The sequence below is a fragment of the Podarcis filfolensis genome, assembly GCF_964270895.1.
Source record: "Podarcis filfolensis genome assembly, chromosome: 4".
Lineage (NCBI taxonomy): Eukaryota > Metazoa > Chordata > Lepidosauria > Squamata > Lacertidae > Podarcis > Podarcis filfolensis.
Genome location: NC_139607.1, coordinates 39316064 through 39339696, shown reverse-complemented (window position 1 = coordinate 39339696; position 23633 = coordinate 39316064). Strand labels below are relative to the sequence as shown.

The 23633-nt window shown below is 38.0% G+C and overlaps 1 protein-coding gene and 1 long non-coding RNA gene across 3 annotated transcripts in view; one reads left to right on the top strand and one right to left on the bottom strand.

Annotated features, from left to right (window-relative positions):
• Positions 1 to 2611, top strand: part of LOC310761925 — a 61011-nt gene extending 58400 nt beyond the window's left edge. The window contains exon 14 of the long non-coding RNA XR_014547739.1: positions 84 to 2611. This is a non-coding gene — a long non-coding RNA (uncharacterized lncRNA). The remainder of the gene's footprint in view (positions 1 to 83) is intronic.
• Positions 457 to 23583, bottom strand: MOSPD2 (motile sperm domain containing 2). Of its 2 annotated transcripts, none has more exons than XM_083612172.1 (15): positions 23106 to 23583; positions 22392 to 22455; positions 19963 to 20118; positions 19094 to 19180; positions 17388 to 17542; positions 15883 to 15943; positions 14715 to 14753; positions 14263 to 14387; positions 13145 to 13315; positions 9973 to 10085; positions 7600 to 7696; positions 6502 to 6598; positions 4663 to 4792; positions 3504 to 3606; positions 457 to 3012 (listed from the first exon to the last, which is right to left on the bottom strand). In XM_083612172.1, the coding sequence occupies exons 1-15, from the start codon at positions 23112 to 23114 to the stop codon at positions 2866 to 2868; spliced, it is 1554 nt and encodes a 517-aa protein (XP_083468298.1). In that variant the 5' UTR covers positions 23115 to 23583; the 3' UTR covers positions 457 to 2865. The 2 variants fall into 2 exon arrangements, with proteins under 2 accessions (XP_083468298.1, XP_083468299.1); XM_083612173.1 differs by having other exon boundaries at positions 22392 to 22452; positions 23106 to 23432.
• Between the last annotated feature and the right edge of the window lie 50 nt (positions 23584 to 23633).

The following is a 23633-nucleotide window of genomic DNA, read 5'->3' as shown; positions in this document are numbered from 1 at the left end:
TTGCCTAGATGCTTGACCTAATATTTGTCTGAACTTTGGCTGGTCATACCCAGGGACACTTTTCTCATGTTCCTCTTTTTCAGACCTAAGAGAACATGATTTTCCTAACATCCCAATATTATGCTTATTTGCTCAGAAATAAAACCTGCAACCCTTTGGTTCTATAAAAGGCAAAGGCATGTGTGCAGTGGGGGGGGGGGGGAGGCACACAACACAAACACAACCTAGCAGCATGTGCTAAAGGTTGGTTATTTGTATTGTACTAAAGTCGATGGGGCTACATAACTTGAAGAATTTTCTTTAAGTTACAAATGAGGTAGAACGGAAGGGCAATGTAATATTTCATTTTAAATACAATCTGCACTAAAAAGAGAGAGCAAGAAATGCAACTGAACTTTGAAAAAACGTATGTCCAAACTGTGTCTGTTAAGAACTACAATGAACGCGTTTCCCCCCTTTTTGTTTCACAAATGCAGTTATTTATTTATAGCATATTAAAATATAAAACGTTGTCTATCTGATCGATTTTACATAGAAAATATGAATACAGTAATAAAATACTGAAAATATTTGAAGCACCAGACCATTAAGAGCATTAATTGGCATATGCTTATGAATATATTCTGAAAACATTTAACAAAGTGAAATTAAATCTAATCCAACTCACTGATAAGCATTTTAAAAAATATTAATTTGAGACTAGAATTATTCTATATTTTGTACTTACAGTTGACTTGCTGAGGAACTACAATAATAGAATTTAACTGAAGGTAATGCAACTGATGAGAGACCAATTAATCAAATTGTTTTGCCTTGTTTGTGAAATATGAAGTGACTTGCATAAGAAAGATCTGTTTCTTATGATCAGCTGAAACCGTAAGCCAATACAGAACAAATCCATGGGCACAAAGGTAAATTCTATAAAAGCATTTCATACCTGTATCATTGAATGCTTGACTAAAATCACCTTGCATTATTATTGTCTAGAATATGTTCAATTTTATAAAAGTCAATTCAGTGATCAAAACCTTTGGTGAATGTTTCAGTAAAATGAGTAGGTAGCAAGAGACCCATCTTCCTAGGGTTTGGGATTTGAAACAAGGTGGCACTATATAGGAAGCCAGCAGACTCATAAAATTATTATAACAAGCCAAATAAATCTGCTGTCATCCTCTCTAATTTCAAGCTTAGCTAAATGAACATAGCCAAATTCTACACATTAAGGTAACAGTCAAATAGATATACATGCTTAAGCCTACTGAAACCAATAGCTGAAAATTGGTTTAACTTGTAAAAGTAAACTGCATTTCCCACAAAGTTATTACTAATAAATTAAAAATAAAATACAAGAACCCAGAAGAGTGAGCAGCATTATCAAGGTGAGATACACTGTAGTGGAAGAAGTAGTATGTGATATAAATTATGGCCTCAATCATGAGAGCTTAGTGCCACTGGAGTGAAGCAACATCACTGCATATGCAGAAGCTCAGCTACTCAGGGATTTTTTTCCTTTACATAAAATAGGAACAGCTGAAGAGTGTAGCAAAAAGTGCCTATGTGCACATAGAGCTTCTCATACGCAGAAGGAAAGAGGAAGTCCCTGCACATGCTGTGTGCTCCAGAGCATAACCAATGAGTGCCTGATTGCGAGTACAGGCTGGTTTAGATTTTTTGCTTCAAATTATTCTACAGCAGAAAGAAGCGCTGAGAACTGATCTTAGGACTGCATCTGCAAACATGACTTACTGCACCATGTATTGTTACAACTTGTCTGATTTACAAAAGATTAAATGTTAACCAAAACATGAGCACTCTTACTTTTAAATTTCATATAGCATAGTTATAGTTATGTAAAAGGAATGTTTAACTGGGAATGTTTTTATTCATCTTTTAGAATGCTTTCTTGTAATGGTTTTCAAAAAGCACTATTTGCAATTCCTCTGTATACCTGTGTCTTCCTACTTTTTTTCCATATCACACATGATTTACAACACATATTTGAGAAATTACAGGAATTATTCCAAACTTAATAACAAATAATAATTTATGGTGTTCTATTTGTTGTCCTTGAATTACAGGAGAACACCAACCTAGTGGGAAACTGACAATAAATTTCATGGCATAATATAGTTGCACTCCTGAACTAGCTAGTTTAGTTCTGTAGATTAAGACACACTGAAGAATGGAGAGTTGTGTTCCTGCACAATTCTTTTTCAGCTATCATGGTATATAGTAATGTACTATGGCATTCTTGGAAAAACTAACTTTTATTTTGGCTCTTTGGAACCATTGCAGGCATTTCCAGGCAATTATGGCTACAAGGTATTCAATGCAAAATAGTATAATCTTAAATATCTGTAATAATTTCAGGGGGGGAAGTGAGCAAGAATAAAGACCACCACCCCCCAGACTGCAGTTCTTCCATTTCAAACTGCATGAGCATGTGTATCATTTCCTTTTATGTACAAATAGCATAAATGAGGCTTTCCTATATTGTTACTAATTTGCACTTTCATTTCAAGGGAAATACATTTTATGCACAAATTGTTTTGATACATCTTGTATACTTCTGCATGACAGAAATAAAAGTAAAAATACATTAAGTCATAAACATCTTTTGTTCTGTAACAGTTATTAGGTTGCCCAGTGAAAATGACTCCTTTAATATCCTGTTTTACTTCCTGTACTTTAATAAATATCAACAAAGTCACTCTACTTGTTGATTAAAGGCATAGATCACAATCTTGTGATTCACAGTTTCTGGAGAGTCTCATATAGATCTCCTTTTTGGCAGTTTCATAGTACTGGTTCTTTGCCTTTTCCAAATGAATTGCAGAGAGGGCTTACCGTACAAAGCATTGCTACTTAGCTCCTTGGCGCATACAACAAGTAGATACAAAAGGTAGTACTGGCCAGTAATAGAAACATAAACAAGAGAGTCAATTTCTGGAACCAGACGCAATGATCAATCTGTTCTCGGAGTCTTTTATTAGCTTGCAATAACTGTGTTAGCTGGAAAGGGGGGGGGGAGTAAACAATAAATAAATAAATCACACAATTTTAATGCCTAACACGTATTTTATCAGTTAGCTGAAAATATGCCTATGTTCTACTATATAAGTAAGGCATGCTATGTGCTAGCCATACATTCAACATATACCAAGCTCATAGTACTTTCTTTATCACTATTACTGTTCCTCACATTAGATACTGTGGCCACTACATGGCCTAATGGCCAGTTACATAATTCTGTAAAAATTGTTCTATAAAAAAATACTTCATTTCTTTCTGTCCTGAATTCCCCACTATCTATTGCTTTTTAAAGAGCAGCTCCTTAGAATACAGCAACAGTCACCCTGGAGGAGAGTCTCCAACCTTCAGTTCTTCAGGTTTTCAAGGGCACCAAAGGCTACAGGAGGAAGGAGGATATTGAAAGCCCCCAATGCACTGCACATTCCTACAGATCCAGCTGGAAGCTATATATTAATATGCACAAGTGTTACCTGTACGTGTAAATCTTCGTTCGTTTTTGCAGGAACATTGAAGGAATTTTCATTTATTGTTAAAGAAGAAGGTTTGCTGCTTTCCACAACATGACATCTTAACCTGGGACAAATAGAAACAGCAGAACAGTGAAATGTAGTACAATTCTAAGAGGACATAGTTATTTTTTTTTCTTTCTCCAAGCCTCTTTTGCTTCATAGATTCCATTCCCTGCTGGTATTTGTTTCATATGTTCAATGATGCAGCCTTTGTTTCTGCTTCCCTACCTTGCCCCTGCCCATCACAGTGACCAGCAAAGAGAAGATCATCGTCAATTATAACCGTGCTGGAGTCAAAAGGAAACCTAGCCATATTGCTGAGGAACCAGCAATCAGAAGGACAAGATTACCTGCACAAAATATAAGTGGTAATGGTTTGGGAAGCTTGCATAAGCACTGACTAGCTACAGACAGCGCTACGTGCTAGGGAGAACACAATCTGAAAGGGAGTGATGAGAACACTGTTTTGGAGACTGGCTCTCATCTTTGGCTGTGCACATGTACTAGATTTGAAAGGGAAAGGAAGGGGGCTTGGAAGGGCAATAGATAATTCTGGCTGGATCTAGACACATCAAAGAAGCATTTCAGTTTAAAGCTTTGTAAATTTAAACCGGGAAAACAGGTAGAGAAAAACGGGACTCCACGTCGCCATCAGGTGGCACATTGTTACATAACACATATAAATCGCTTTTTCTTTACCAGTCTAGGTGAGTCCTCTCTCTTATTTTTTTTGTGTGTGGTAAAGCTTGCCATGCATGTTCTGCAGCTGGCCACACATGCTGCATTACTCTTCTCCCAGTAGCTTTTTTTTCATGTTTAAAAGCTGCTCTGTACTCTAGAACAGGCAGTTAGTTACTGGCAACTTTCCTCTTTCTTCTTAAATCATTTTTACATATATACCATACTTGTAATTATAAACACCAGCAGTAAATATTTCAAAGAGCTGTATCTGTGCAACTCCTAAGGAAGGAACTAACAAATCGTTCTTTATTTTATACCATGCCTATCAAGGGTGCATCTCTGGCAAATTTCACCTACCAAGATACTAAGCAATATGGAACACTTGTTTTCAGTTGCATAGGCAGCTCAATATGTCCCCCAAATAACGTGAAATGCTTACCTATGTTCCATCACTTTGTTTCTTGGAACTTCCTTCCAAAACTGACCCAGTTCTTGTGTTCCTGTTCCAGAACACTGCTCCATTTCTGCTGCCATAATCAAGAAACGATCTTGCAGGGAAGCTGCACAACCTGTTTAATCAACATGACAATTTTACTTCCTTTGGATTTAGGCAGTATTTCAAAAGTTTATACACTACGAGCAAAAAAACCCCACACCCTTGACTATATCTACATATACAAAAAGCTAGTTTGTTACTGAAGATATGCAATAATTAGAAGCACTGAACAAAATTTGCCAATTCACAAAAGAGTTATGAAAGAGCATAAGATAAATTCAGAGATTAAAATGTAAAACTATAAAGGCTGTACCTGCAAGAAAGCCACTTCCTGTCATCCTTCTGAAATCATGAAAGTCCCTCAAATGGGGCTTCCATGACTACAAATTTCACCCCTTCATAATTATAGGTGCCCCTCTTAATCTCAATCTACAAGGTACCCCTTGTAATTCGCAGACTTGATCTACTCAGCAAATTTTATTTATTTTGGTCAAATGTGGGCAGGTGATAGGTTTTTTAAAAAAACAAAAACCAAAAAAATCCCCATAACAGTAGCAGAGAAAGGCAGAAAGAATCATTTCTCCAAAGTGGGATTCAGACTTTGTGTCTGAATTGGTGTGAATTGGGCTGTTTTCCAAAGCATGAATGTGGATTCAAATTGTATCTTGTAACCGGTGTTCAGATCTCATAACAAGCCCTGGTGAACATAAGCTAATTGCAGGTTCATGAAAATCCCCAAACTGATTTACAGCAGATTCATGGGGCATATAAATAATTTGGGATTAATTTATTTTACCATATACCTATCACACAGCTGTCCTAAAATAAATTCTTCTAAAATCTAGTTGCTGTAGTTTTTCAAACACAGGTGGTATACATTCTAATAGTCTCTCTCTCTCCCCCTTTCCACCCCCCTCTCTCTCACACACACACTTTTGAAAGAATACACTACCTTTTACTTATTCATCCAACATTAAATATGCAGCCCAATTCCAGAATAAATAAAAAATAATAATTAAATGTTAATAGGATCCAGCATATTTTGAATTTTTAAATTCTCTAGAGCAGGGCTCAATATAATGTTTACAATATATACACACACAAAAAGAATCAAATGATATATATATATATATATATATATATATATATATATATATATATATATATATAAAATATATATATATATGATATCAATGTCAATCCAAGTGCTCTCCTAATCATTCTAGAAAATAACTCAAATATCTTTATGCTACATCAGTGAGACTGCTACTTATTTGAAATGATGTCCCTGAATGTCAAAATTTTGATAAGCAAAAAATGATCATTTAAATAGTACACAAGTTGAATCCGAGGCCTCTTTAACAGTATATTTATTTGTTAATCAGGGGTCCCCTTTACCTTTACAGCTAACTTTTTGCATATTTACAGGAAGCATGATAAACAATAGAATTTTTAGAAACAGGCTAGTAAGGATAGAGGTTTATGAAGAGATTGAGCAATGAACTTTATTAGGGTTTGTTTTGTTCAAATTTTGGCCTACGGAATTCTACCTATAAGGGACTGCAAACAGGCTTCATCTCTCCACTACTGGGGATGAGTGAAAGGTTACACTGGGAGATTTGGACTAGACAGCAGCAGTCATATGAAATCTGAACAGTTATTTGGTTTCACTAATGCTTATGTTCTAGTACATATACATAGAATTCCAAGCTTGCTGTCAGTAATGTACATTACAGAACTTGTTTATTTCATTCATACAATAGTGTACAAGATTTTACTTACCTCCATGAAGAGATACTATTATATCTAGTGATGTGCCTGGTTCACAGCTGCTGTTACTTGGCTTCACTCTGTACTTGTCAGGAGCAGTTGTTCTAACCTAAACAAAGTAAAAGTATTAAATGCTACCAGTTTTCTTATTTAACAAGGTAGAGGACTAGATTCTGCTCACAACTTACCAGCGGGACAAAAACTTGATTAGTATTCTCCATTTGTGTTATTTTGCTTCTGAACACTAATCTTCTATTTAACTTCAGCAAAATACCAAACTTTACTCTCCCAAGTGTGTGTGTGTGTGGGGGGGGGGTATCAACAGGCTTGAGGGAAGCTCAAAGTCTGCAACGATGACTTGGCATGCACAGTGGCTACATAATGCGCGCTCTCTCTCTCTCTCTCTCTCTCTGTGTGTGTGTGTGTGTGTGTGTGTTTGAGAGAGAGAGAGAGCGCTTGCAATAGCACAAAGAGGGAAGTATAGCATGCAAAATCAGCAGGAGTCTTGAGAACCTTCTGCATGTTTACTCAACAGGAATATAAGCGTGCCAGACAGTAACCCTGAACAAGAACACTTCACACTAACCTTTGGTACCACTTATCAATAACCAATAACCAATGATACCACCCAATTCTTCTTAAATGTAATCTAAGCAATCACTGTAATGAATTATGTAAATTAAGCCAAAGATAACAATATACTCTTCTGCTCTCAACTCACTGTACTGCTAATTCTTCATTAGGACACCACAAGTTCTAGTATAATGGGAGAGTAAGATCTCCTCTCACTCTTTCCATGTAAGTTTTACACACGTTTCCACATTAGCTTTATAAACTGCATATCATGTTCTTCCTTGGGGTATCTTTCCTGATACTTCACTGCTATTATCTGGCATTTCACTGCAATATTAAAGTGACAAACATTTGATGAGATCCAGTTATACAGTATAATATAAAAAATATATAGTTACTCCACCTTTAAGACCATTTATCTGGTCCTGGTTTGACAGTTTTGTCATAGAAAGTTATGGACACCTTCTGAAAACCATTTCATCAGCTATTATGGTTACTAGTCAGTCAGGTTAATCACCACATAAACACAGTATTTACCTTAAATGCCACTGTATTTTTGGTCACATTTGTGAGAACGATCAAGCATTTCTTCTCTCCAGTTTCTTTGGACCCAAAATGCAGTTCTTCTGCTGGACTAATGAAAAATCACAAATATGTATTAAAGTATTTGCATTAAAGGTTTACAAACTTCATTCATTCTCTTAAAAATCAAGTTTGTGCTTATTTAGAACACTATCTCTCAGTTAACAGGCTCTAACCCAATCCTTCAACGTATACTGCTAAATGTCAAATACTTTTAACAGTCCTTTCAGTGAAATTTTCACTTGAAAAGCAATTCATACTTTACTCATCATATCCAGGAGTCATTTTGTGTTCAAAGTTTTAAGAAATACGTGTTTGGGAAAATACACATGTATTTTAACAAAGTATCATGAAGCATCAACAAGCCAAGGGTAAAACAACTGTTTGTCATGTTTTGGGGTAAGTAATATATATATATATATATATATTTATGCGTAGTGTTACCTGACATGAAATCACATCACTAGTCCATCTAGCTCAGTACTGTCTACTCTGAACGGCAGCAACTCTCCAAACGCTTTCACAGCCCTACTACCGGATATAATTTTTAAATGGAAGACGGGTGAGACAGAATCTGGCTCTTGCGTATGAAAATTGTGAGCTGCAACACTTACGGCCAGCAGGAGCTTCCAAACAGCTGTATCAGTTCAACATTTTAAGAAAAAGCGAAAGTGTTTTACACATGCTGAGGCAAAGTCTGCTCTTACTATTTTATTTTGTAGCAGAAATATATGCACTTTTAACACTCAACTCAGTACCTGGGACCCAAAGAGCTATTTTGCATGCACTGAAGGCATGCAAGCAGTAGATTTGCATTCTGTAACGCAACTGCTTTCTAAGCTTTCCTCATCTTTAAAAGAGGTTTGACACATAGCTTAGGGGACTGCTGCTTGAGAAACACAAGCCCAAGGCTTGGTGCACAGAACCAGTCAGGTGGCTCTTTGGATCCCAACAAATAGGCATTGCAATAATGAATTATGCACACCATCTTATCTGTATAACAACACTCACAATGCAAAATGAAATTTAAAATGTGGGAATATATTTTGCCCAAATTATGACATGTTAGATCTGGAAAAAATGTTAGAACATTTCATCTTTATTATAATCTCTATTCCCCCTCTCCCATACCCACAAACACATTATGAACCTACAGACACCTAAGTCAATGAGGTTACTAGCCTGCTGGGGACTGGCTGGCTGAAAAGGTATGGAAAACTGCACTTCTACGCCAGGTGAAGATGAAGGGGTTTCACTCCTCCAGCAGTCTGCTTGGTTTCAGAGTGCTGTATTACTCCTCTACCAACCTGCTCACCTGCCACAATGAATTTCATGCACTTGCTTGCCTATAGTATATGGAATTCCTGACTGCAATGTTGATGTATGTATATCAAATGCTTGGGTGATATACATGACATAACTAGGCTGAAATAATGAAATAATCCTTTCTTTTCTGGAAGACAAGTGGAAGTGATGAACTTATCAATCATTTATAATCACATGAAGAATTTATTTTAGTGACAAAATCAAATGCTAGAAGTTCTGAATTATGTTTCTTAGGTTGGAATGTTCCTAGGCCATATTAGAAGTTTGTGTTCCAAAATTATCTTCAATTACCTGCTCAGAAACCTATGTGGTACAAACTTCAGATGTAATCAACATCACAATAATGCAACTGCTACAGATTTTCCACTGCATCCCCAAAATCTAGATACCAGATTTGTATAAACAAAAACTTTAATTCAAATTTCTAATGAAACAGTCACATTTTCAAATGCTTTCAAATTCTTACGGCACATCAGGATATTTTCTACATATTTTATGTTACAGCTTATGTAAAAGTAAACATCTACACTTCAACAGGTGTTACAGTTCAATTTACAGACTTTTCTGCACTATACAAATTAACAAAGTAATAATTAAAATCAGAGCAATTTTGTAGATATTTTTCTCCACTTAAGGTACAGTATTTGACTCCCACACTATAACTACCTAACACTAACTGACTACATAATAGGATACTGCTGTGAGGGGTGGAGAAAAGCAGCTATAATACACTCATAAAATGTGTATCCATCACAACATATTCCAAATTCATCAGAAATCCAGGTGTCTGAACTTCTTTGCCAAAAGTACCCTGACTTCATCAACACCACTGTGTCCTTCGTAAAGAAACATGCGCTTCAGAGAAGACCTCTGAATCAGATGTGAAACAATTCTTAAAATATCAAATATATTTCCTTTCACGTTCAAGTAATTTTCAAGACACAGAACAGCAATATTACAATATGGAAAGAACTACATTTTTAATGAAATTATTACTAATACCTGATGTGCAATAAAGGTCCTTTAAAAGTGGTTAGTGCTTTCTTTGCATTTTTTGTTTTGGAATCTTGTTTTTCACACTCTTCTGCTTTTGGAGTTTGTTCTGCAAAATTTGCCTAGGGAAACAGAAACAAGGAACACTTTTCAGGAATCAATTATATTTTACAGTTTAAGATTAAGATGCCTTGGTGTGTCTGAGGTTTCCTAGTCTTCCTCCAATTTTCTGCCCCACTCCATCACAACATTTATCAGAAATTTATCAGAAATCCAAGCACAATTTTCAGCTATACAAATTAAACAATATTGTTTACATGTGTATTATTCCAACATCTTGATGAACTTGGGGAATGGCATTTTGGCTGTTTCTGTTAGCTCTCATCTGACAGAAGATAATCATGTGGTGATTGATAATAGTCAAGACAGATGGTCTGACTATTCATAACTCTGGAAGATAAGAGTGATCTGGGAGCAACCTCAAATACTTTGATCAAGGCCGTTTTCTGCTGTCTATGCCTGGCAGCTTAAACAGGAGTTAAAATGAGCTGGCAAGCTGAGAAACTGACATTGTGCCCATTCTGCACCTTTCATAGTTAGAAAGATCCACCCCCTCTCAAACACTTCTGGGACAAGCAAAACCGGAACTTAGAGAAATCCCTCTATCGGCTGGTGAAAATTTAATCTGAAAATTTCTAAGTTGCTGTTGTTAAGAACACAAAGGAAAACTAGTCGTTAAAGTGTCTAAGGCAGAGCAAAAAGCTTAATTTATGGTTAGCAATAAAGATTAAACCGATGAGGGAATCCCAACTTCTTTTCTGTTTCTTGCCACTAAAGAAATGAAAGTACATCAGCCATTACTCCAGCTGCAGGGAAGAATTTATTGTGAGAGATCATATCCATAGCCTGTCTTAAGGTGGAAATATTAAGGTAGACTGAGTTGCTAATAATATCCAAAACATCACAAGCATCCAGTATGGCAAAAGTGCATCTGGATTTTCCAATGACTCTTGGTATTGTTCCACAGTTGATAACTAAAAATGATAGGATGGATGTTTGATAAAATGGGGAAAGAAAATGAATCAGAGATATGAAATGGAAATGGAAAATACCTAGAGACTTCAGACCAAATCAATGAAAAGTTGGCAGGACTGAATAATGAAGTAACTATATTGAAGACATGGAATGAATTGTCTTAACCTTTTTTTCTTTTTTTATGTAACTGGCAGTTGGAAAATTGGTCTGGGTCTGGTCAGTGCCTGAGCAACTGACCACCTGGGATTCACATGTACACTTCCTTTGGGGTCTATGACAGAATGAAAGTGGGATATTAATGTAAGAACATGAATAAATAAATGCTAGGAGTGTGATGGAATATAGTGCATGCTTTCAAAACTGTAAGAGCATTCAGGTAACTATAATGCCCAAAACTTGAAAGGAACATCTAACAGAAAAAAACTATGTATATTTAACTCTCCATAGTAACCCCTACACAGTACTTTTTAAAAAGTGAACAGAGATGTTACTTGTAACTGCAGTACAGTAGATCCAAATGTGTTACTTTCAACATGCACTCTCAAATAAATAAGGTGCCCAAATTACTGAGACAAAATATTATCAAGGCAGTACCATGTCACATGGACACCACTTTAGTTGCCAAACCAAGGGTTAAATGAGACATCTCTGATAGTACTTAGCACTTAAGGGAGAAAAAAAGGCTAAAAGTAAGTAAGTAGGAACAACTCCAACTTATACAGATCCTCTGTGCAGGACCAAAACTACTCTAATGCAGACATTCCAAGCTCAGATATAGACAAACGCACAAGAAAAGAAAAGGTCGATAAACTTTCTATCACTTAAATCATTTATGAAGTGTTCTAAAATTCACCACTCAAAAATTTAAAGCATGCAAATTTTGCTGAGTGTGTATGCTTCACAAAGTAACTCCAGTTCTCATATAAGGTAAAATAAGGAAAGTGTGAGTTTGTGTGTGAAGTGTCTCCTCTAGGCAAAGTCTCCTGGTATCTCAGAAGGATTGCTTAGGATTCCTGGATAACTGGTGCATAATGTTAACAGCTAAGCAACACATTCACAGGCACAGAATTAAGGTACTGGGAAGGATCATCTTGGGGAAAAAATGACAAGTGGGGTGCCGCAGGGTTCTTTCCCAAACCTGTTGTTCAACATCTTTATAAACAACTTGAACAAAGGAATTGAGAGGATACTTATCAAATCTGCAGATGACATCAAACTGGGAGGGGTAGCTAATGCCGATGAAGGCAGAATTTGGTTTCAAAATTACCTTAACAGATTATAGAGAACTGGGCCCAAACTAACAAAAGAAATTTCAATAGGGACAAATGTCAGATTCTACACCTAATAGTACCACACTATTCTGTAATAGTACCACACTATTCTGCCTTGGACAGATCACACCTAAATACTGTGTCCGGTTCTGGGAACCACAATTTAAGGAGGATATTGATGAGCTGGAATGGGTGCAAAGGCGGATGACCAAGACGATAAAGGGTTTGGAAATCAAACCTTATGAGGAACGGTTGAGGGAACTAGGTATGTTTAGCCTGGATAAGAGGAGACTGAGAGGAGATACGATCGCGATCGTCAAATATCTAAACTGTGTAAATCTAAATTGTGTTTTAATTTGTTGGACACCACTCAGAGTGTCTGGGGTAACCAAGTCAGATGGGCAGCATATAATTTTTTTTATATTGTTGTTAATGTTGTTGTTATTACTAACAGCTGTCACATGAAAGATGGTGGAAACTTTGTTTTCTCCTGCTCCAGAAGGTAGTAGGGCTTCAAGTTACAATAAGTGAGATACTAAGAACTTTCTGATAGTAAGAGCTGTTCGACAGTGGAGCAGTCTCCCTCAGGAGCTGGTTTTTAAGCAGAGATTGGATCACCATCTGTCAGGAATGCTGTAGTTGAGATTTCAGCATTACAGGGGGGTGGACTAGATTACCCTCAGAGTCCCTTCCAACTCTACAATTCTATGATTTTCTGGGCTGGTTTCTTGATCCTGACAGCAAGAACATAATAACCAACCAATGACACTTTAGGCTTTATTCACTGCACTAGTTTAACATTGAATGCTTGGAGGGTTGCCATAAAATACTTGTTTGTATCATTCTTTCCTATGTAACCTTCAGTCCAGGGATACCTTTTTTGAATTAAGTGCTTGTTCTTCATTAGAATCTGGACTCTCCTTGTTATCTATGTCTGTTTCTTCTTTGGTTTCAACTTCATCTTCACCAGTCATGGGTCCATTTTCACACAATGGAGTTTGAAAATCATCATCAACCAATGGAGGATAACTGTACTTGAAGGTATCCTGTAATACAAAGATGTTAGTGTGTTATGGAGATGGTGGTGAAAGATAAACATAATCACCAAATCATTCTTTGGTCCTCAACTCTGACTGGTTTTATCTGTGCATTCTAAGCAGAAGAAAACATCAAGAACTATATTGCTACATTTAGTGTTTAAGGAAATTACGTAAGAATATAAGCAAACCAAAGCATTAGTGTATCATTGGGTATACAACCTGGTTAATGCCCAGTTAATCTGCATTAATTCAGCAATTCTGTTATCTCACAAATCTTACTAATGGATGGGAAATGGTGTTCAGACCACGTTTCCAGCATTTTCTGCGCAGGATGCCTTTTAACAAATTATGGTTGATGTTTAATGGAATTAAAATATCTAAAACTCAAGTTACAACCCAAAGCAGGAATATGATTAATGTGAATATCAGAAGACTGCATGATAGCTTCCACTGCTGAGTGATAAGTCATTATCCACTTTAATGACAGCCTGAAAGTCTGCCCTCCCAGCAAGCAGAAGGTCTCAAAGATGACACCACAGACTGGATTGAAAGCCCTAGTAGGCTTAATCCATCTGAGAAGCCAAAAAAAATAATCCCTGCTCTAGAACAATACTACTGCTACTCTGGAAGCAGGTGGCTTGATGACTGTGAAGACTACAGAATTAAAAACAGTAATTATTTATATGCTGAATTGCAACTTCACAGTCCCCAAAGAGGGTCATAATTACAAGACAGAAAACCAATCAAAACAATCATAGTACACAGAAAAAGACCATTGGAAAAATAGCTAAAAGCAGAAATTAGTAACAAAACAGTAGAACACAAATTAATCATTAAAAACAAATGTATTATAATTGTTTACTTAATTCCAAAACTGTGTACAGTCTATATATTTATTATACTTTCCCTTCACAACATAATAAAAACATTAAGTTCAGCAGCAATATACTTACAGTTCCACCCATATAGGGTGGAAGATATTCAGCACTGATATACTCCTGGATTTCATTCTTATTAGTCAACTTCAGCAAACCCACTGCTTCCGGACCCAGCCAACTTTTCACAATTTTAAAAGCAGCTGGGTAAGAAAAGGGAAGATAGTTTGAAAAGAGTTCTACTATTTTGTTTACACAGACCACAATCACAACTTACTTCCCATTAGTTTTGTTAGTAAATATTGGAAGCAAATATATTTTAGATGGTATTTGATTGCTAATTTTTTTTTTAAAGCTGTCATTGCCTTCCCTGAATGTTTGGGACAGGTAAAAATAAGACACAAGATACACTTTACAAAAACATTAGAATCATATAAAAATTCCCCTGTCAACAATAATAAGGGATTTGCATAAAATATAACTTTGAATAACAATCCTTCCAGATAAGACAAGTTAAAATTTTAACTTACCATTCATTATCCAGGGCAGTTCAAAGATCACAATTTTTGCTGCATGAACAATAGAAGAGGGTTTTTGTGGTTAATATAGCATTTTAGCACTGTCAAATTTCCTATGAAATGAAAATACTTTATTTGTTGTCCTGTTAGACTCCCCTCTTCATTTTCTTCACTACATAAATTAGCAATTCTGAATGTGTAATTTAAATACATTATTCAGTGGAAAATAGGCCAGAGTTTAGATTTCTTGGTGTGGGAGTCACCTTAGGTATAAGCAAAATAACTGAAAATTTATCATCGATACATTAGTCTGTAAAGGGATATAAAAGTAAATTATAAAGATATGAGCTGTTATTATAAAGATAACAGCTGTATTTGAGAAATCAAACACAAAAGCTAATAAAAACATTTAAAATAAAATGGAGTAATCAAAACTTTGAAAGACTACATTGAAAGCCCAATCCTATCTGTGTCTGCTCCCAGGTTAATTGGCTGAAGTCTAAAGAAATAAATAAATGGTAAATGCATCTTTGCACTCACAGGTGTGCTGCCTGCCCACCGCTACCCCTGGCTGCCTTTCCCTAGATTCAACTGTACTCCCTGGAGTGGCTTTTCAGGGTACCAGAAACTATATTGGGAAGGGGGACAGGAAAAGCCCCAGTTCATTCTTTACTCCCTAGTATGATTTACCTAATACATACAGAAATACTTTAAAAAATATTTATGAGGGGGACAATTACAAAACTCAATTCAATAGCTGCTCTGTGAAAGGCCTTGTTAATTAATTGACTGTCTTAAGTAATTGGATAGTGAAACCTCCCAATTGTGACAAATTGTGAAAAGAACTATACTTGTGAAGAATTATTTTCTGCTGCTATAACAAAAAAGTGCCACTTATATCCTAGGATCAATCTATTTTATGCCTACTGTAATCCATTTTGCAGACAAAATATTTAGGCAGGGGCAGGGAGAAAAACAGCATGAGGCTCGAATCCACTGAACATCTCAAAATATACCTCAGATTTCTATGCATTCTTCACACTACCACTTTGTTTCCAAACTTCCATTTTCAGGAACCAGCTTGTACTATGGTTGATACTACCCTCAGATTTGAGAAACTCTTGTTTTTCATTTATTTTCTAAATCTATAGTATAATATAAATGCTATTATCATACTTACTGAGGTAATTAGGGTAATAAACTTTAAAGCAGTTGATGATGTATCGGACAAAATCCATATCCTAAAATAAAGATGTATTACCAATTAACAAAAGATTAAACTCTACTTATAGCTTTCAGAAAACGTCAAGAAAGTTCTGTTCAACAGCTCCAGTGCTGAAGGTGCTTCAACATTTTTAATTTTAGAATATCTCACCTTATTCAAAAATACAGTGGTACCTCGGTTTAAGAACAGTCCGGTTTAAGAATGATTTGGTTTACAAGCTCTGCAAAACCAGAAATAGTGTCTTGGTTTGAGAACTTTGCCTCGGTCTAAGAACGGAATCCGACTGGTGGAATGGCACCAGCGGCGGGAAGCCTCATTAGGGAAAGTGCACCTCGGTTTAAGAACGGTTTTGGTTTAAGAACAGACTTCCAAACCGGATTAAGTTCGTAAACTGAGGTACCACTGTATATCAAGCTGATTCTGAAGTAACCCTATAAAATATATGCAAACTGGCTTGGAGCGACACATACAGGACAGTTTAAAGGGTTACTTTATGCATATAGGCCTGACAAATACTTCTGTGAGATGGTATCATCTGTGGTGAGACAGCGTAAGAAAATCCAGGCTAAATCTTATACAGTGGTGCCTCGCAAGACGAAATTAATTCGTTCCGCGAGTCTTTTTGTCTTGCGAAGCACGGTCAGTCGCAACTGCACCTCTTCAAGCGGCTTTAAGAAAAAAGGAAACAAACTCACAAGACGTTTTCGTCTTGCGAAGCAAGCCCATAGGGAAAATCGTCTTGTGAAGCAACTCAAAAAACGAAAAACTCTTTCGTCTTGCGAGTTTTTCGTCTTCTGAGGCATTCGTCTTGCGAGGTACCACTGTATGTGGTATCAGGAAGCATCTGGCAGTCTTAACAAGGTTTACATGGATAAAAGACGTCAAAGGCTTTATTTTTAATGGTTAAGAGTTCTGAGATTGTTGAGAGAACAGGCCCTAAAACCTATAAAAATTAGTGGAACTTTGTTGCAAAACAGAATGTATGATTGCAGCACTTTCTACTGCTAATTAAGTAAATAGTAGACTTAGCATAGTTCTTATTAAACAGCTGGCTTTGGCTGTGATTCATAAACAAGTCAATCCAGAACAGCTAGATTTATGCTGAAAGGCAAATAATTTAAATCTAAGTACTCCATTATAAAAGGCTTCATAAAGGCAGTACAGTGCTACCTCTGGATGCGAATGGGATCCGTTCCGGAGCCCCGTTCACATCCAGAAGCGAACGCAACCTGCGTCTGCGTGGGTTGCGATTTGCTGCTTCCGCGCATGACGCCATTTTGACCCTCTGCGCATGCAATGAAACCCGGAAGTAACGTGCTCCGTTACTTCCGGGTCGCCGCAGCGCGCAACCCGAAAATCCCAAAGCTACTTCAACCCGAGGTATGACTGTATATAACTTTCCAAATGGAAATGTTTTGTTTAAGACACATCAACAGGAAAACAGTAATATGCATACTTACTATGTTACTAATTCCAGTGTCAGCCATGTCAAATACCACTGTCAAAGGCTTTCCGTGTTCTCGTCTGGCATAGCGTTCCAACCAAAAGGCTACTAGCTTCTTCTTTTCAAATTGAGTTTTAGAATCTTTTACATGAAGTTTCACCCTGAACCAAACTAATGGAGTGGGGTGGGAGAAACACAAAGAAACATGCATGTTTGCCTAATAGCTACTTATGACACAACCCAGGCACTTGATGCTGCCCCATGGGGCTTTAGCAGAGAAGTAAGGCAACCACCATATCCACAGCCCTGCCACATCTGTGAGAGTAGTAGATAGAGGGGGCGGGGGGCAAATTGATAAGGCAGCCTTCAAATGGCATAGCAATCAGGTTGAGAGGTGTGTTCCAATGGAATGCTGCTTCAGAGCTTCAACCTACACACATAAAAGATGCAGGCCAGCAGGACTAAGCAAAGCATCACCTCTATACAATTCAACTCACCCCCTCCCACGGGTTGGATTATGCCCTTATTCTTGAACTTTCTATCTCCTAAGTAAAGGAGATATTCTTCTTTTCTAAGGTACACATATTTTTATTTATCATGCATTAGTTATAATACAGTTTTGTTCAATGCATTTTATTTTAAAGCCCTGGAAGATTTTTTTAAAACGACAGAAGAAAGACATTAGAAAGAAAAATGTGAATCTATATTTTTGCCTCCTCCTACATGCTCTAAAGCATGAATGCAAGATATAAAACATGTCTTCATGTTGAGCGAGTCCTTTTAGGAAGGGATTTTAAAATCCACTTATATATGGTTTGCCCAAATATAATTTTCTTAACGAAACAAAGATAATCTACTGTAAAATCATATACATGTCTACTCAGAAGCGAGCCCCATGGAGAAGAATAGGGCTACAGACCTAAGAGAACAATCTAGTGAGGTAGTTGAGCTGAATTTTTTTTAAACCTGACAACCAATGTGCCCCTTTGGTTTCAGATAGTACATGGGCAGGGGAGCCTCCTAGTTTGGTTAGAATCGAGTATACACTTCCAGTTAACAATAAATAACTTCTGGTAAATGAGTCACCATAGCTGCTAGAGGCCCCCGAAAATGTGTGTCCTGAGCTTTTTAGACTCATCTACCCATGTACTATCTGAAATCTAAGGGGTGCATTGGTTGCAATAGATTGCCATTATTTCCAGCTATCTTACCCCACTAATCTTTGTCCCATTCAATAAAGACACATTTATTTATTCCAATGGAATTGGGTTGCATCATCAGATGCCTTCCTAAGGCATCCACTATGTTGAAAAATTGAAACCACCAAAGGTTTTCTTCAAAAGGTGGAAGAATTAGCAATCAGTGTACAAAATCAGTCAAATTTCAAGAAGCTATACTGAGGAAGAGGAAAGACACATAAGCACTTTTGAACAGAATATGCTTGAGCATAGTTAGTTTCATGTGATACTGAAGATGTGTCTCCTAAAACGAAGGGCTAATGAAGTAAATGTTTACACCCTGCATGCCTTCATTAAATACAAGACTGCCTAATAGCTACCTCCCTGTGATATGGCCTCAGTATTGTTTTATTACTTCTCAAATACAGATGCCAATAACCTGTTACTGTATATATTATCATAAAGTTTAGTTCTCTTCACTCTGAAACCATAATTACATTTGCATTACTTGTAAATGAGTAAGCAGATGAACAGGCAGACTTACAGATTTTATAGCCTTCCTTATCATAACCATGTAGGTAAATGGCACCAGGTTCAAAGAACCGCTTTGGAAGTGAAGATTCTGTCAAGTCTACAGAAAAGCAAGATTTTTATAAGCACATATAAGTATACTATAACAAAATCCTGAAGTTCTAAAGCAAGACTTGGGGGCGGGGCAGTTATTTATTTCAACCGAAACACAGCATTATAACTCCAACATAGCATATTGTATTGATTATCCTGTAATAGGGAACGGCAGGGTTCTAAGACAAGTTATTGAAGCCTGGAAAAGAGTTAGGGGTAATATTTAATTTAAAGCATTTTAGGGAACCTCTTCTCACTTATGACAGAGTAGGAAACCCCGATAGACTGAACACACAAGGGCAGCACCAATAATCTGTCAGACCAAGAATAAATATTTTGGTTCCTGGATGCTGTATGAAGACTGCCCTTGTCAGTGAATAAATCATTGTTGTACAGATAGAAATAGCAAAATAATCCTATGAAGTGATGAAAAACAACTAAACAACAGGCATTATTCTCAAGCAGAGAATTTGTCTGTGGAACAGTGTGTGCCCGCATTATTTAGGGCAGTAATATTTCTATATACTGCAGCTGACTTTGCAGGGATGCACACAATCGTATACATACTAATTAAACACCAGCTCTCCTTTGCTGCTATTTACTTGCAGTATCTTCTCAGTATAGAACGTAATGTCTTTACTCAAAGGCTGCTTTTGGGGTTTTACTATATTATTAACAACTCACCCTAGAAGTGTAGGGACATAACTATCAAGTAGAGGTGCATATGGAACAAGCAGCAATGCAGTTTGAAAAGCAACTGCTTTTACAATTAGATACCAAACATCTTACCATGAACTGCATACTCTTTTCTCCACTGAAAGCTTTCATCAATCATCTTTAATGTATCGTCCACATTATCATCTCGCCATATCAGAAAATTATCAACCCAGGTATCATCTTGCTGTAGTCTTTCTGTATCTCTAGAATCATATTTATCTGTTTTTGCTGGTCAATAAAATAAGAATGGCATTAGAAAATATGACCGGATTTAAAAACTGACACATACATATGTTTCTTAACAGTTTGAGCAGGAATACTACAATTTTAAGAGAACGTGTTGGGATAATGAAGACATGTTATTTCTGCTTTATATATTTTATTTCCAAGTGTCTACAAAACATTAAAAATATATATGTTAGTATGTGAACCCTGCCTTTTGACAAGGCCCACAAGGCAACTGTGGCCTAGTTAGGTGTCAAACAAGTCACAGAAATGTTGGTAAATAGGCCTACCAGGCTGGAGACGGCTGCTATCAGGAGCTGTAGTATGGAGCAGAGCCTCAATGACCAAGATAAACCAGGAAAAGTCATTAAAAGTTTGTTAAGTTTGCATTTGGTGCACCAAAAATGCTTACAGGTAGGGAAATGTCCTTAAAATGTAGCAGGATTGTGTAACTGGTTTGTGGATTTTTTTAAAAAAACACTAACTCAGAGCTTTCCAAACTTTTCATGTTGGCAACACACTTTTAGACATGCATCATTTTGCAACAAAAGTAATTCAGTTTACTAGCAAACCAGAGGTTAAACCATTTCCAGCCCCAGGAGGAGCACAGGGAGTGTTCATGCAACACACCTACACACTAAGGTGTTGTGACACACAGTTTGGAAAACTCTGCACTAGCTCATGATCAGAAAGGGGAAGAATCTGAGAGGAGTGAGAAAAAGTGTTCCCTGACTAATGCATCTTTTGATTTCATTCACTGAGCAATGCACACAGCATCAGAAGTTCACACAACTATAATAATAATAATTTTATTATTTATACCCCACCCATCTGGCTGGGTTTCCCCAGCCACTCTGGGCGGCTCCCAACAGAACACTAAAACAGAATAAAACTTCAAATATTAAAAACTTCGCTAAACAGGGCTGCCTTCACATGTCTTCTAAAAGTCAGATAGTTGTTTACTTCCTTGACATCTGATGGGAGGGCATTCCACAAGGCAGGTGCCACTACTGAGAAGGCCCTCTGCCTGGTTCCCTGTAACTTCGCTTGGAAAATCATCAGGACTTACTTCATAACAGCCCAATCCTTCAAGTGTTTAGTCAGAAGAAGGTAGCTTTTAGTTAGGCTACAAATTCCTAAGTATGTGATGGAAAGTCAAGGCTGATTCAGGCAGAAACAATGATGCATTAATGGGTAGGATCACCACAGTGAAGAATATATTGAACTGGGTGTGTTTATTAGGAAGACAACCAACATACACCTATTAACTAGTTTCATGGATTGCTAACAAATAAAAGCAAGTAAGTGTCAGAGGACAAATAAGAGAACATAGCCTTTTTCATACTATCTGTGTGATATCTGTGTGATAAATGTTCACTTCCCCTTTCAGACAGCCTGCACTGGAGTTTGCTCTGCAACCATCAGTGGAAATGTGTCAAAATGACTGCTGATGATAGAGCAGTACACCCTGCCTTTTGACAAGGCCCACAAGAAAAGTATGATCATTTCAAAGTGTCAGACTAGCCATGGAAATTTTGGTAATTGGATCTACCAGGGTGAGAAAGGGCAGCTATCAGGAGATCTGTAGAATGGCACATGGCTTCAATGACCAAGCCAAACCAGGAGAAGTCACGAAAAGTTATGATGAGAAGTCAAGGCTCCTCATAAGGAAGAAGTGCCAAGAAACAAGCAGGATACACAAAATTGCTTGTCATTACGTACTACATGGGATCGTTGATACATACCCAATGTTTCGTATCGTTAATGCATATCATGTTGCCCTACTATTTCAAGTCTGGCCCGTACTAAAAATGGAATACATCCAACAATAGTTAATGCTCATCAGCCGCAGGGCAAGGTGCAAAGGTACATGACAAAGAAACCTTGTGGTAGTTACAAAGGGCTGGCTTGGTTAGGAAAACTGGGAATTCCATGTATACTACTGAGGTGTTAAATAAAATAGATGAATAATTGACACTGGCAGACAAGGAAACTCCTTTCAGAGGCATCTAAGTCTGGTAAACAACTGGTAACCTAGTAAGCAAAATATGAAGGTTAACTAGAGGCGGCCATATAAAATCGTAGCATTTCACTCAAGCTGTTTGTCCCTTGATGTCCAAACATTCCAAGTACAAAAGAACCTCTTTTTTTAACCCAGTACAACGTATTTGGCCTACAATGGGCTACTGGGCTTAAAAGCCGCCAATCCTGTATTTGCCATGTCAGGAACACTGCAGGTGTGGGATACAAATAAAATGTTTGGGTACTGCACCAACCTTGTAGATATTCTGCCTCAAAGCGCCTTCTGGTTTCACTTATTAATGGAGCCCTGGTGTCCTGCTGGAAAGGAGCACAGAAAAGATGCCATTTTCACAAACTTTTACAGAACAGGGCCCTCCTTAAAGTGATAAGATTGCCTCCTTAAGTTGCGGCAGAGCATCTGCCTCATTTCCAGGGTCAGAGAATGTTGTCAAGTGACGGCCAAACATCAGAAGTCGAAAACCAAGGACCCAAAACAATGATAAACTCGGGAGTTGTTGTGGAACTGTGAAGCCCAGACACATTAATTGACGTTAATGTGGCCCTTACCAAGAGGCTGAACCTAATAGGCACAATGTCAATTTTCATCTCTCTCTCAAAAAGTTTAAAACAAGGGGAAGCCAAGGCACACCCAAGAAGGGCGTCTGCTGTGCCACAAGCGGGGCCACCTGAGGAAGACTCCCCACCTGTGAAGGAGTTGGGCTGGGGGATATTCGTGCGGCTTTTTCGGCGCCCCACAGGCTCTACCGCAAATCCCCTCAACCCAGTCACCTCAACTTTACCGACCTAGCAGCGAAAAAATAAAGTAAAATAAACCCAACAGCCATTATTTTCTTGGACCAACCGGCCCCTCCCGCGGTTCTGCCCCGACAGACCCACCGCCTCAGCCCGGCGGATAGTCATGTAAACGGGCCGAGAATTCCCCCCTCCGCGTTCTCTTGACTACTCACATCCGCCATGGTCCTGCCCGCACCAGACTAGAAGTAGAAGTAGAAGCAGCAGCGACGCGAGGGAAACGGGCGAGACCAAGAGCGCGGGTGGGCGGAGGCGCCGGGGAAAAGGAGCGCGTGACACAAGGCTGAGGTAAGGAACCGACGCCAGCCGACGCCGCGCGCGCGCGCGCAGATCCACATAAACGCGCGCGCCGGCCTCAACGGCTAACAAAGTCCCCGCCCTTTCTCTCAGCCGCCTACCAACCAGGCCCAGCTCTCGTTCAACAAAAACGAACCAACAAACAAATCATACGTAGCGCGCGCGCGCAGACGCGAAACCACAACCTCCCACTTCCTCCTCCCTCCCAACCTCTCTCTCTCTCTCTCTCTCTCTCTCTCTCTCTCTCTCTCTCTGGAAGCCACGCCCATTCATTTCCTGGCGTGATTCCGTCCAATCCTACCGCGCGCGGCCTTTCGCCTCTCCATTTACGGCCCCGCCCATTTCGTTTGCTACAGCCAATGGCGCCCGGCTTAATGACGTAACGT

Bases quoted from the DNA above. Each gene is read 5' to 3' on its own strand.
- MOSPD2 (XM_083612172.1), bottom strand. The intron at 6,599-7,599 runs GTAAATACTGTG...TACTTTGTTTAG, and splicing joins AAAATACAGTGGCATTTAAG to GTTAGAACAACTGCTCCTGA. The intron at 3,013-3,503 runs GTAACACTTGTG...CCCCCTTTCCAG, and splicing joins ACGAAGATTTACACGTACAG to CTAACACAGTTATTGCAAGC.